Here is a 14,187-nt window from a genome sequence, read left to right as displayed (position 1 = left end):
TGGTAAAACATTTGAAGAAAACCTGAAACCCGACTGGTTCCATTTGCACGCAGGTGGAATGGACTGCTGTGATTGACCATGTCAATAAGAAAGTCCAACCTTCCCATACCCTCATGGAGAAGTGAGGGGAAGGAGAGAGATAGACAGAGACAGAGAGGCAGAGACAGGGATAGAGAGAAAGTGATAGTCACACACATGCAGAGGTTGGGGGGGAAGGAGAGGGAGAGAAAGGGAGAGAGACAATGAGACAATGAGACACAAAGAAAGAGGGAGTTGGGAGAGGGGAGAGACAGAGACAGAAACAGAGACAGAGAAACAGAGACAGAGAGAGGAGAAATGGCAGTCTGAAATTAGAGGTGCTAAGGAGTGAATGACATTGAAAAAGAAGCTAAGCATGAAAGGGTTAGGAGAAGCAGCATGCTAAGTTCTGCGGATTTCTTAGCAGACAACAAGTACCTTAGTGCGGTGCCCCTGGTAAGCACACAGGCCCTCTGTCCTGCAGGAATGAGTCCACGGGACGAGTTCCTGATGGGGTGTAGTGGGTACTATGACTTGCTAAGTCACAGGCACCCCTCCCCCAATCCATTCTCTACTAGCTGCCCTCTTGAGGGCACCGTGTCTTTTTCCTCAATCGTACTGTCACAGTTTGTAGTTATATATTCAGTTATGCAGTACCTTTGTTTAATATCCAACTCTCCTGCTAGAAGGGAAGCTCTGGAAGGCAGGGATCATGCCAGCTTATTTACTGACTCCTCATCACCTGGCACAGTGACTTAAACACTCAAGGGGGTCGATAAATGTTGTTGAATGAATGAATGTGAGAATGGACAAACTAATGAGTAATAAGCAAATGAATACATGGATATGGAGATCTTTGGGCTTTGTTAAGGAATCTGGGCATTTCCCAAGCTGAGAAAAGAGAAGGGCAATTCAGGCAGCAGGAACAGCACAAGCAAATGTATGGAGACAAGAAAGAAAAGGCAGCTGGGAGCGTCCAAAGATGTCCCACCTTCGGGGACATCTAACAGATATCTCACTACCACCTATCCGGGAAGTGAAGTCCTTGCATTGGAACGTCAACAAACAATTCCACACCACAACATCTAGGATGCCTTCTTATTTTCTGGTAACTCTCAAATTCAAGAAATAATTGAGTACCTGTTGTGTACAGCCTGTGGATGATACATGCTTCCTAACTGAAGTAGGAGCAGGTAAGCAGAGAAGCATGTACATAACCAGAGTGCAAACTGATCTGTATGACGTGCCCCGAGGAAGGTGTGACCCACAGCTGTGCAGGTGCAGAGGGGAGCAAGGTCGCTGCTGATGGTGAGGATTTTATCTTATTAATTTAAAAACATTCAATCCAGCATGCTTTCACTAAGTGCCTAGCTCCACAACACAGTTCTTGTATACCTAGAGGAGGGAAAAGCTACAGAAGTCAGGAAGTGCCTTGAGGATCCCTCTGCTTCACCAGGTCAGTTTCAGCCCCAGACAAGACAGGAACAGCCAACCCTGCCTCAGAGGGAGTTCCTTGCTGGTAAGACCTCATGCCTTGCACCCAGCCCCACGGCCTCTAAGGCACTTCTTGGCTCTACTAGCGAGGGTCTTCCCAAGATGAATAGCAGGAGGATGGCAGACTCCGCGGCTGCAGGAAGGAAGACTCTTGAGAGAAAAGTGTGCAGATGGGGAAGGCAGCATGTTCCAGTAACTTAATTTTACTTACAAATGGTCCTTCAGGTGGGCTCAGACCTTACATGGCTGGGCTATGAGGCTGTTCACTGGGCCCAGCTATGCCCCCAGCTCAGAGGGGACCCCGCTCACAGAGACTGTAACCAGAGAGCTCCAGTAAAGAAAACACTGCTGGAGATGATCTGTTACAAAGACGGCAGTTACCAAGGAAGTTGCTAAGGGAAGTCAGCAAGTTAGCTGGGGCTAAGTTGGCTCTCCACTGCACACAAACTTGAGCCACAGACCCAGGTGGAGGGAGCAGGGGCGCAAAAGAAACGTTCAACGCAAGAGGCACAAGAAGCAGAACAGCCCTCTGGGATGGATTAGAGTGACACGTGTGAGTTTAGTTTCTAGTAGCGAGACATCGCCTCTTTCTCCTTTTACTCCTCTCTCCTGATGCAGAAAGACAGACCTCTGAGATTGTCAAGCAGCACTAAATCCACAAGCGGATTACCTTTGAAACAGCTGGACAAGGGCCTCCCAGAAATGGCTCCCGAGGCCTTAGTACCCAGAGCCTCATCAAAGTGCCCAGTCACTGGGTGAGGCTTTCCACACAAAACGTATTACCTAAGTCAAAGGACCACCAGGACCACCGTATCATTCTCTGAAGGCAGGGATAGAAGCAAACAAAGTAAATGAGAAAAAAATCAGGAGATAGTGAAGACACCTAAAGAGAGGTGTGCTGTGATTTTTAGTTAGTGTTTGCAGAAGCTTACCCTAAGAACATTTATTTCTTATATAGTGCGGTGTGGAAAATGATGGTTTAAATCTGTGGGCATTTGAACACAAAATTCTCAAGAGAATTGGGAGCAAGGTTGAAAGTCTGATAACAAAGACGTAGTTACCACCTGGTGGCAGCATATCTAAACTAAAGACAGTATGAGGAGTGTGTGTGTGCCTGTGTGTGTGTGTGCGCGCGCGCGTGTGCACACGCACCCACGCACGCAAGTTCAGGGGAAGGATCATAAGATCTCAGGATCAGAACCCAACATCGCTGCCCAGCCCCTTCATTCAACACTGGGAGTTTCCCTGACAATCTTCCTACTTAGTGGTTGTTTGGATTCCCTTTGGGGACCTCATTACTACTATCCCCTTTCCAAAACTCAAGTCAGAAAGAGGCAGATTTGTCCCAACACAATCAGATGACCTCCAAAGCAGTGGTAAGGAGATGGCATAGAGCCTGCACTCCATAATGTTTGTCCTGTGAGTGAATGAATGAATGAGTGAGCGAGTGAGTCAGCTAGTGAATAAACACAGCCTAGTTTCCTTCCTATTTTCAGCCTCTAGGGTTGAATGGTAACAAAGGTGGGGCACTGATAACCTCCGCTATTTAGATTTAGGAAATAGCTCCCCTGTAAGTATCCGTCCCAGGGCTGGCAAGTTCTGGCCCTAGAAGAAGGGCAGGCCAGGAGGGTCCTCTCGCTCAGTGGGCAGCTGACAGACTTGACCCCTGGGAATATGCAGACCCAGATTCCTGACCTAGTTCTCCCTCGATTAGACTTAAGTAAGTTACTAAATCTTGGAGCCTTAGCGGTCTCCTCTATAAAATGAAGATAACTTTATCCACCAAGCCCCAGGACGCTCAGATGAGATCACAGAGATGAAAGCAGTGTGTTGACTTGAAAGGGCCAGAAGATGACTGTGCGGGCTGGTGTTACAAATATGCATCTTAGATTTATCAGTCTGTCCTACTTATTTATGACCTAAACTGCCTTCTCCCCTAGAGAGTCACTGGTAGTAAGATGAATGGTTCCTCCCCAGGTACAAGTTGCTGCTGCTTCTGGGCCAGTAGGTAAGTGGTCATTCTCAAGATTAAACCACAGAGACAGAAACACAAATCATATCTAGATTCAGAAAATTCAGAGTTTATATGATCTGGCAAGTGAAAACTGTGGTGGGTTTCCTCTGCCCATTCCCCAAACAGCGGAATTCTACAGCCTGCCTGTTGGTGGCCTCCTTCTAGCTCCACGGCAACCAGAATTTCCCCCATCCCCACCCCCTGGAACTTTACAAGATGCCAACTGGCCGCAAACCAGGCAAGCTCCATAGCACTCCACCGCCTTGGGAAGTGCTGAAGAGGCTCAGCGCTCCCGCTGCGAGAGGCCCAGCAGACAGGAGTAGTGGGATGGCTGCTGTTAGCATTCCCTGCCGCTTTGCACTGCTGTGGTGGGGGGTTTCCTGTGTTGGAGCACCCAGAGGGATAACAGGTGTTAAGGCTCTCTGTCAACACTAAACCAACTGCCAGTAAAGTACGGGATCCTTCAACTGTTCAACTGCCCCACCGTAGGGACACAGGGCAGAAATGATGATGCATGGTCTCTGGCTTCCCAGAGGGGTACCAGCTTTTCTCCAAATGTTCTTTTGTGAATGAGTCTCTGTTCCAGACTGAAAAGGACTGTGTCTTCCCTCCATCCCGTTGTCTCACCAAAAACCAGGAGCGGGAGCGGCAAGTGGCAGAAACACAGATGCTCCAGAACGCCTGTTGGGTACATGGAGAGATGGATGGATGTGCAAGGGTAGGGGGCGCCAGAGGCTGTTTTGTGAGCTAACATCTGGGCCTCAAAAAGAGGAAGCACGGCTGGAGCCGCTAGATGGTTTTTCTAAAAGAAACCACGACTAAAATTTGTGGTGTTAGATGGAAACTTCTGGCACAGAATAAGGAATATGGTCCTAAAGACAGAGAGACCTGGGTTCAAACCTGGACTCTATCACTTATTAGCTGTGAGACTTTGGCGGAGTTGCTTAACCTCTCTGTGCCTCAGTTTCCTCATTTGTAAAGCGCGGATTAATAAAAGCACCCCTGTATGGTTGCTTTGAGGATTCAGTGAGGTAGAGGGTGTGGATGGTGAGGATGACGCCTTCTCTCCTCACCTTCCTGCTGGGTCATGGCTCATTCGGGAAGAGCTCCCACAAGTACTTCAAGTCCTTCCAGTTAGGTGCTGGGAGAGAGCTTCTACCGCTCTTTCCCTCTTTCTTCTCCCCCAGAGGAGCAGCCAATCTGACTAGCAAGCACCTAACAACCACTGGACCACATCTTCCAGGTGTTAGGGTTGCAGTGTCAAAGGCTCTGCTGGTGTCAGGGTTCACCTCTGGCCCCCTGACCCGCCCACATTTCCTGCTCCAAAGCACCCTCTTAATGCCTGCTTTTCCGTTCATGGATGGGAAAATCAGGCCCAACTCCTTGTGGGCGCAGGTCCCCGTGGTCTTCTCCTCAGGCTGAAAATTGGCAATACTCAATCTAGCCCATTCCAGAAATTCCTCTATCAATAAAGCTGATGGATGCGTTGATAGGTATTTGTCTTGTCTTTCTTGAATCTATTAATTAGACCAGAGGGAAGGAGGGAGAAGTTGTAGGCAGTGTTTCAGAGCTCTTAGCATCTCGTAGCAAATGGTGGTAACATATGAAGAAGGCCCTTCGAGGGCCGGTTGTGTGGTCCTCCTGCTTCAACCCTGATATGTGCATCAAAAGCCAATGTTTAACTGATTCACTTTGTTATAAAGCAGAAACTAACACACCATTGTAAAGCAATTATACTCCAATAAAGATGTTTAAATAAATAAATTAATTAATTAAATAAAATAAAAATTAAAAAAAAAAAGCCAATGTTTATTTAGACAAGTTCTCAAGGGGAGTGGCACTGCCCTCTAGAGGGTGTTTGGAAAATCTATGAGGGTATTTTGGGTTGTCACCATGATGCAGGGACACCATTGGCATTTAGCAGAAGGGAGAAAGATGCTAGACAAACTTCAGTGTGGCGGGCAGCCTTGTTTTGTGTCCCTCATGACTTTTAAATATTTCACTAGATACACATATGGGTTAAAAAAATAACTGCTTATGATACATATTTATACATATGTGTATATTTGTACATATCTGTTTATATGTATATGTATATGTGTATATTTTTAAATTTAATATCAGCAGGTATAAGGAAAAATATGGGCAAAAATCCCCACCAAACTATTACAAGTGCTATATCGGTTGGTTGAGTGGAGTCATGAACTTTTAATAACTCAGTTATACATTTCTTTTTTGTTTCCAATTTTTGGAAGAATGTATTATTTTTGCTATTAAAAAGAATTAAGATTAAAAAAATTGGGCAAAATTTGTTAAGCAATTTACAAAAAATTCATATCCTGGAGATATGATATTTTGGAAATAAGTTTATTATATGTTAATCCAGTAAAATCAGGTTATCAAGAAAACCCTGCTTATAATTTTCTGAGCCTAGAAGCTAAACTGCTTCATTTATAAAATACAACTTGTATTTTTGCATGGTTTTGATATACACCAAATTTTCCAGGAATTCAATTACTATGAAAATGGAGAAGAGAATGTGAGGAATCATTCACCATTTAGGAAAATCCAGGCATTGATGCCAGCGCTGCTGGCGGTATCCAAGTCACTGATACAATAAACATGTCGGTCAGCACTTGAGGCTGTGACATTGGCAGTGATTCTGAGTGTAGGTGACTGCAACTGACTAATGCACTATGTCCTTGTATGGAGGCACATCTGAGCATTTCCTCTCCTATGAGTTCTCTTCTATATTTCAATTGGGACATATATTTGATTTCTAAAAATTTCATATGTAGGTAGGTTATATTATATGTATCTCATGTCAGGGTAGTAGCGGGGGCATTACAAAATGTTTGCTATAAAAAGGGCCCGTTGGAACTGACGGAGTCAAAAGCCACTGATTTCGCTTCTGGATCACAAGGCAACGCCTTCATCGACTCTGACTTCCAGGCCCTTGCTTAAACTTTCCAGTCACACAGCAGTCATAGCAGAGGAAGTTTGGAGAATGATTCTGCTTGTCACAGCACATGATGACCTGTCTAACTTTGTGTAAAATGGGATCTTCATCACTCCGGAGTGGGGCAGGGGTAAGCAAGGGAATTTCCCCACACACAGAAGAAGGAAGAAACGCATTTCTCAGCAGAAAGCTGGAAGCAGAACTGCGCTGTGCTACTTACAGAGGTCCTCGGTGGCAGCTGGGACAAAGGCCACCATGGACTCATACAGGTCCTCGTCACAGCCGGGGTTGAGGGAGCACTTCATGAGCAGGTCTGTGGAAAGGTGGGCCATGGACTCATACACAGAGTCAGCCTCCTCCCCTTGCATCAGTTCCTCTTTAATGTGACTCTTCAGCATGTCCACAGTTTCCTGAAAGAGAAGGTGGGATCCCACAGGCGCACTGACACAGCCGGGCTCTCTGGGTAGAGTCAGGCCCTCGAGTGGGCTTGTGACAGCAAAGTAAAAGCCTCACACGCATCAGGGTTGCAACTATGTGTGCATGTCTGTATTTCCCACCACACTGAAAGCCCCTTGAGGCCAGGCTCCTAGTCTTTTTCTTTGTTTTATGTTCTTTGTTTTAATCTTTGTATCTTCCTCCAACACTAAGAACAGAGGAGACACCCGTTAAATGTCCAGTGCCCAGAGGATACAAATTTAAAACTTTCTCGTGGGTACCTATTACGTGTCAGGGACGGTGCTATGGATGTGCCTATACATTATCTCATGGCATCCTTTCCACCACTGCTTGAGAGTGTCTCCTGTTCCCTGGTCAAAAGATGAGAAAACCAAAGCTCAGAAAAATCTAGTGCCTTATTCATGGGTCTGCAATCCTGGCTTCTGACCTTTCTACTATACCCTAGTGGTTCCTCAAATGGGAACAAATGGCACACAAAGGTATAACCCTTGCTGATTAGCCAAATGGAAATTCAAATGGGCTAAACAGGGCTGCAGCCAAGGTGCTCTTGCGCTTGTGTGTAGTCAGAAGTCCCTTGGGGACTTGGTCCACTAGTCCCTTCCTGTTCCTTCCACCTGTTCCTTCCATTAGGCTGCTTCAAAGTGCCTGACAGCACACTGCTCCAAAGTGCCCGCCTCAGTTTTACATCCTGTGCCCAAGAGGAGAGATGGTCTTGGGTGAAATGCCCTGGAGTCAGAGAGGCCCCCTTTGTCATTCTGCCTCCAGGTGGTTGTGAAGCCAGAGAGGTGGCTTCTCTGAAACCCCTGCACAACTTTTCCTTGTAAGAAACTTTGGTGTTTCACAATCCTTATTTCAGCATCAACCCACAAAAATCCTCATTTTCATCATCACTACCCCAAGAGAGCTAACCTGCTATCTGACACTCTGTGTTGGTTTCCTGACGAGCCCCAAGGAGTGGACCAGGTGACAGCTGTGGAGTGTTGGAGACTCAAGGTCTGGCATTTGGTTCTGATATGGTGGAAAGAGGAAATGGGATGGTTCTTAGAGGTCATGAACAACACGGAGGAGCAACCTTTTGGGGGCAATGCTGGAGATGCATCGGTTGAAGTGATTGTAGTTAGAAAACAAAGATGATATGACAAATGTGAACCAGATTAACTTCAGTGCAAACTGGAAGTGCATCTTTCCGCATCCCTGTGACAGAAAGTAGGATAATGCTCCCCAGCTTTAGCATCAGCTAGGTTCAAATCCTACCTCCACCCTGACTAGCGCGGGACCCTTGGCACAATGACTCGGCCTTTCTAGGCCCTTTTCCTCCTTTGTTGAAGAGAGAGAACAATACTGTCAACCTCAAAGGACTGGGGTGAGGATTAAAGGAGACAATGCATTTGCCAATCAACTAAATTCAATAGATAGTAGTGATTAATATGAATACAGTATGTTCTTAATAAAAACTATTGGCAGGGAAATGAAACACTGCATTTTATACATTTGTGACTCCAAAGTAAAGTGAAGTAAATACTCCTGGACTGTAAGTACCTTTTAGCCTCATTTATGTCAATAATGCCCCAAACAGGCACTCATGCTATTCTGTTTATTCAATACATTTAATCACCCTCCAAATTTTGGGAGGCCTCCTCTGTATGTCTCAGTGAGTCGTTGCCTTGTAGATTGTCAAGCACAGAGCAGAAAGCTAAGTTTCTGGGGAGGTGTCAGGCTCACTCCTGTCTGGAGGTAGCGTTTATTGTTCCTTTTGAGGCCACAGCCCCATGTGAGAGGATGAGCTATTCCCGCGTCACTGCTGTGAATTGTGAAAATGGAGGAAAACCAGAAAAGGGTCGAGACAGGAAGGGCAGCTGCCTCCAAAGCAATGCAAGCAATATTGGGGCATGGAACAAGGCCTAGGCATGGGATGAGCTTACACTTAAAGAAAGACCCAGAAGTCGGTGATCAAGGAGGATCTGTGGGTCCAAAACCAGGGGAGCAGATAAACCTTAAGACGGGCAGGGGCTCAGAAAGAGAGAGAGGCTGTCAGCAGAAGGTGGGGCCTCACGGTTGGCCTCCCTGAAGCCTCAGGTGCAGAGCTTTACTGTGGTCTCTGCTAAGGAAGGAACCAAGCCTAACAGTTCACCTGGGCCTGACGGTGGGCGAGGGAGCTGGGAGCATCCTGCCAAGTACCTTGGAGGTGGGTGGGGAGGTGACTGAGAAAGAGGGCTCAGCATCTACCTTCAGCAGATTCACTCTATCAGTGCTCTGTAAATTCTTCGAGGGTGGATCTCAGTGCTTTACACATATTATTTCTTCTTATTCTCAAAACAACCCTAAGGGTAGAATTATTATAAACTTTCTCCCGCTTATCAGGAAACTGAGAGAGACAGAGGACAGACACATGATTTGCCCAAAGGCACATGGCTGACAAGTATTGGTGAGGAATTTGGATCCAGGTCCATGTGACTCCAGAACTCATCTCTTAAGCCCACGCATACTGGCCCTGCCAGAAGAGGCACGTGAGGACCTGCTAGAGATGAAATCCACCCAGGTCTTCAGTGAAAAGGCACCACATGGTGCATTTCCAATCCCAGAGCCTCTCCTGCCTTGACCTTACCACATATTCGTCGATGAACTGCCGCAGGTCCCGGAAGCCGTGCTTCTCGGCAATGGTGTTGGGGTAGTGGCCGTGCTTGTTGGCCACACTGTAGGCCTGTAGGGCTCCTGGGCAGGTGAGCAACAAGGCAGTGAGATTCTTCAGTCCATACTTGGCAGCAAAGTGCAACAAAGTGGGCAGCTCTTCATCCCTCTGATCTGAAAAATTGTCAAGGAAAACTTAATGGTCAGATAAAAAGGAAGGCATGGGGTGGTGGGGGGACTTCCCTGGAGGTCCAGTGGTTAAGACTCTGCACTTCCACTGCAGGGGTCGCAGGTTCGATCCCTGGTCAGGGAACTAAGATCCCACTTGCCGCACAGCACGGCCAAAAGATTAAAAAAAAAAAAAAAGGAAGGCATGGGGCACCTTGCTCATGGAGATGAAGCTAGAAGCCTAGTATGGCATCCAGCAGGTGCTCAATCATTACTTCTTGGTTGATTGACCTAACATCTAACAGCTTCCTCTGTGGCACCACTGAAGATGACAGAAGAAATGATATGTCAATTAATTAGCAAATCTAATCATTAATATCCTACCTTCTTTCTTTAAAAGGATTGGGGAATCCTGAGAAATAATACTAGTTCAAAATGTGCTGATGTTCTAAGGGCTTAAACAGCAGCCACAAAGTACAACAGGGGTCATGTTTTGACCGTCTCTTAAAATTTCAGAGCACTTTAAAACAATTGCTTTATGCTGATTAAAAGAAAGAAATCCTGGGACTTCCCTGGCGGTCCAGTGGTTAGAACTCAGCGTTTTCACTGCCGTGGGCACGGGTTTTATCCCTGGTTGGGGAACTAAGATCCCGTAAGCCATGTGGCGCAGCCAAAAAAAAAAAAAAAAAAAAAATCCATCTTCTTAGCTCTGACACCCAATTTCATAAAGTATGCCAAGTAATCCTGGGGCGGTTACTTAGCCTTTCTGTGGCCCTTAGTTTTGAACTAGAAAATATTTCCAGACTATCTCAAAGGGACCTGGAAGGATTAACAAGATGGTTTTCAATGAGCTCTTTGTTAAGGACAGGTTTTGAATAATGGTATTAATGCGTGGGAACCCCAGGATGCCCATTAACCCTCTGAATTGTGGGAAACAAAGTACTCCTTAGAATCATTGGATCCCCATGACACCCTCCACCTACTAATATCTGGATACAGCAAGTTAAACTCAACCAAGGAAATAGACATGTTTGTGTTGTGGAGTTGGGGGACAAACCTTTTTTTAAAATTTTCATAAAAGTTGATTCCTAAACCCAAGAGTGATAGATAGATGTATATATACATATATTTTTTATGTGCATATATATATGTATACACACACATACATATGTATTTTTTTTAATAAGACAAACCCAGCTTCCTATTCACCAGGATATGATCCTTGGAACGAAGGTCTGAAAATGTCCCCAGGATCCCCCATGATTGTCAAACTATGAAATACTCCCTCCTGAGCCTCAAGTTCAAGAATAGAGAATATTAACACCTGTTGGAAGTGACGTAAGAACATTCCACAGTAGGAAAATGGAGAGAGGCAACAAGAGAATGCGCCCAGGAGAAGGACATGACGGTAATATAACCTCATCCTTATGGTTCTCGGAGGCTGTGGAAGGATGGAACGCAGGCACTGGGTAACCAGGGGCTTGGGTCCCATTTGTGTAGTGCAGCTGAGATGTGAAGGAAGAGTGGTGTCTACAAAAGAACCATACCAGGCATCCTGTCCAGCACGCCAGGCACCATTACCATGCAAGTGTTTCTCCCAGCTCCCGGCATGTCACATGTGCCCATGAGACTGCTCCTCCCTCATCAAACAAATATTTGTATTGAGCCTACAGTGAGCCACCAGGCACTGTCCCTGTCGTCATCCAGCTGACAGACTAGCAAAAAAGACAGACACAGCTGAAGAGTACAAGAACCCAACATGCTAGGGGAGCTGCAGCACGTAGATGGAACCTACCTGAGGAAGTGCTGCAGGAGGAGGGGAGGAAGAAACTGTGTTCCCATGGGTCGAGGTGGCAAGAGGCAGGGCGGGATTTTCATTAGGTAAAAGAAGTTCATACCTTCCACAGAGCAGAGCAGAGAAGCCAAGGGAGAGAGTAGAGAGAGGTGAGAGCAGAAATGCAGCAGGAGCCCCTTGGGAAGGCCTTGTATAAAGGTTGAGGAGTTTGGACTTTATCTAGAAGACAAGTGGGAAACACAAAGGGTTTTTAGTAAGGGGATGACATATTCAGATTTACAATTTGGAGGAATCCCGGGCTAGCCAGAGAAGAATGACTGCTTCTCAGAGGATGAGCTGTAGAGCAGGAGCCAGCAGGAAACACGAGCACGGGCTGACTGCACACTGAAACCGACAAACTGGAATCAACCCACTGCTGGTTTCCTGAGGTTTGACTGTTGACTTACTTGTCATCATATCTTCCTCTTCCAGCTGGTTGATTCCAAAGAGGTGCAGCCCACTTGCAGGGATGTTGTTCTTCAGGGACTCTGTTAGCAGTTTATCAAGGGTCTCTGTGTTGTAGGGCACAATTTTAAAGGCCTAAATACAAAAGTGAAGATGGTCAGATTTTAAATCCAGCTATCTCCCATCCAGCAGATTTGAGACTGGTGAACCATGAGCAGAAACTACAGGTCCAGAAAACTCCAGTGTCCTTTCACCATCCTTACCTGACACATGAACTCCACAGGATTTGCAGCATTGGACAATAAATTCCCAATTTCCTCCATGTCAGTATAATAGCTGATAATGGTTTCGCACACCACTAAATCCCCAGAATATATCTTCAGAGAAACATTCCCAGATGAAAGGTCTGAACAGAAGAAAAGATACTATAAAACTGCTCTTTTTTTTGTAGTACAAGAGTATGGGGAAAAGCGTTCATGGATTACTTAAATGGTGAAGAAATTAATTGGGGACTGGAAGAAAGACCTTGGAGGTGAGCTGCAGGATTGGGAAGTGAGGGAAACAGGAGAAGTAGCGGTGGGCACACTAACACACGGGAGGGCTCTGAGTCAGAGGAATTATCCTCACTGGGTCTGCAATTTAACTTTCGGAAGATTTTCATCTGTTTTGCTCATTACTGTAGGCCCAGTGTCACAACAGACAGGAAGAAGAGTTGTATTTAAAGCACTTTATACAAAGGCCAGTGGTCGCCAGAGGTGGGACCTGGCGGTGGGACTCCGAGCTTCCGCCCCATTGGGCAAGTAGAATTGATTCACTTGCTCTGCTGCTGTCATTACTATGTGCTCTCCTTGGGTGCTCTCTCTCTTCTACACCACAGGAAGGGGTTTTGAGGGGGAAAGAAAAAATTAAAAATACACCAACCACAAAGATTCGATTCACAAAAGAGGAAATGCAACAAGTAGAGAACATGGAAAAATATTTAACCTCACTAGAAATCAAAGGAATGCAAATTAAAACAATGGACTACTTTTTAGAAACATATCAAATTAGCAAAAATATTCAAAGTGATAATGCCTAGCATTGGTGACAGTATAGCAAATAAACGAGAATAGTAATATTTCATAAAGCAATTAAGCACTATCTTCCAGGACCCTTAAAAATGCCCATTGTTTCAGGGATTCCATCTCAAGGACATAATCCTAAACACAAAAGAAAAAAACCCTGCCTGCATAAAGATACTCAATATATCATCATTTAAAACAATAAGACAATAAAACCAGATATAGAGAATGGACTTGAGGACACGGGGCAGGGGAAGGGTAAGCTGGGACGAAGTGAGAGAGTGGCACTGACATATATACACTACCAAATGTAAAACAGATAGCTAGTGGGAAGCAGCCGCATAGCACAGGGAGATCAGCTCGGTGCTTTGTGACCACCTAGAGGGGTGGGATAGGGAGGGTGGGAGGGAGACGTAAGAGGGAGGGGATGTGGGGATATATGTATACATATAGCTGATTCACTTTGCTATACAGCAGAAACTAACACACCATTGTAAAGCAATTATACTCCAATAAAGATGTTAAAAAAAAAACTAAATAAATAAATAAATAAGACAATAAGAAATCAGAACTTACATAAATATGCAACAATGAGGAAATGAAAAATTAAAAGATGATACTTCTATTCAACTGAGTATTATACAGCTTTAAACATTATGGTTTTAAGATATAGATCCAACACAAGGGACTGGTTTTATAAATTATGGTACATCTATACAATGGATTACCTTGCAACCATTAAGCATCATTTTGTAAAAGAGTATTTATTAACATGGGAAAATATTCATAGTGTATTTCCAGGTAACGAAAGTTGGCTACAAGACATAAAGCTATGTACACAGATGTGGGAAGATACAGAAACCAGTGATTTCCTTGGCAGGGTGGGCATATGGGTAATTTTCTATCTACTTTCATTTATGGTTACTGTATTCTCCAAGTTTGCTGTATTGAGCACACATTACTTTTGTAATAGAAAAAATATGTTATAAAATGGAAAGTTACAAACTCCCTATAATAGTACAGGGGTAAAGGGATGAAGAGAGAATAAATTAAGATTACATAAAGAAAAACGGAATATAAGGTAATAGATACTATTAGAACAACTATGTTTATAAAAATTATGAAAAAAGGCAAAAAAGACTGAGTGGTA

General features: G+C 45.0%; 1 protein-coding gene across 1 annotated transcript in view; it reads right to left on the bottom strand.

Moving 5' to 3' along the window:
• Window positions 1-14,187, bottom strand: part of PIK3AP1 (phosphoinositide-3-kinase adaptor protein 1) — a 109,250-nt gene that overhangs the window by 41,629 nt on the left and 53,434 nt on the right. Inside the window, exons 5-8 of the mRNA XM_061194821.1 lie at window positions 12,240-12,382; window positions 11,979-12,111; window positions 9,547-9,743; window positions 6,706-6,895 (exon numbers count right to left, since the gene is read on the bottom strand). Coding sequence (XP_061050804.1) covers window positions 6,706-6,895; window positions 9,547-9,743; window positions 11,979-12,111; window positions 12,240-12,382 — 663 coding nt within the window. The remainder of the gene's footprint in view (window positions 1-6,705; window positions 6,896-9,546; window positions 9,744-11,978; window positions 12,112-12,239; window positions 12,383-14,187) is intronic.

Source organism: Eubalaena glacialis, chromosome 1, assembly GCF_028564815.1.
Source record: "Eubalaena glacialis isolate mEubGla1 chromosome 1, mEubGla1.1.hap2.+ XY, whole genome shotgun sequence".
In the NCBI taxonomy this organism is placed as follows: domain Eukaryota; kingdom Metazoa; phylum Chordata; class Mammalia; order Artiodactyla; family Balaenidae; genus Eubalaena; species Eubalaena glacialis.
Note: the sequence above shows the minus strand (reverse complement) of the source record. Positions and strands in the feature narration are given on the sequence as shown.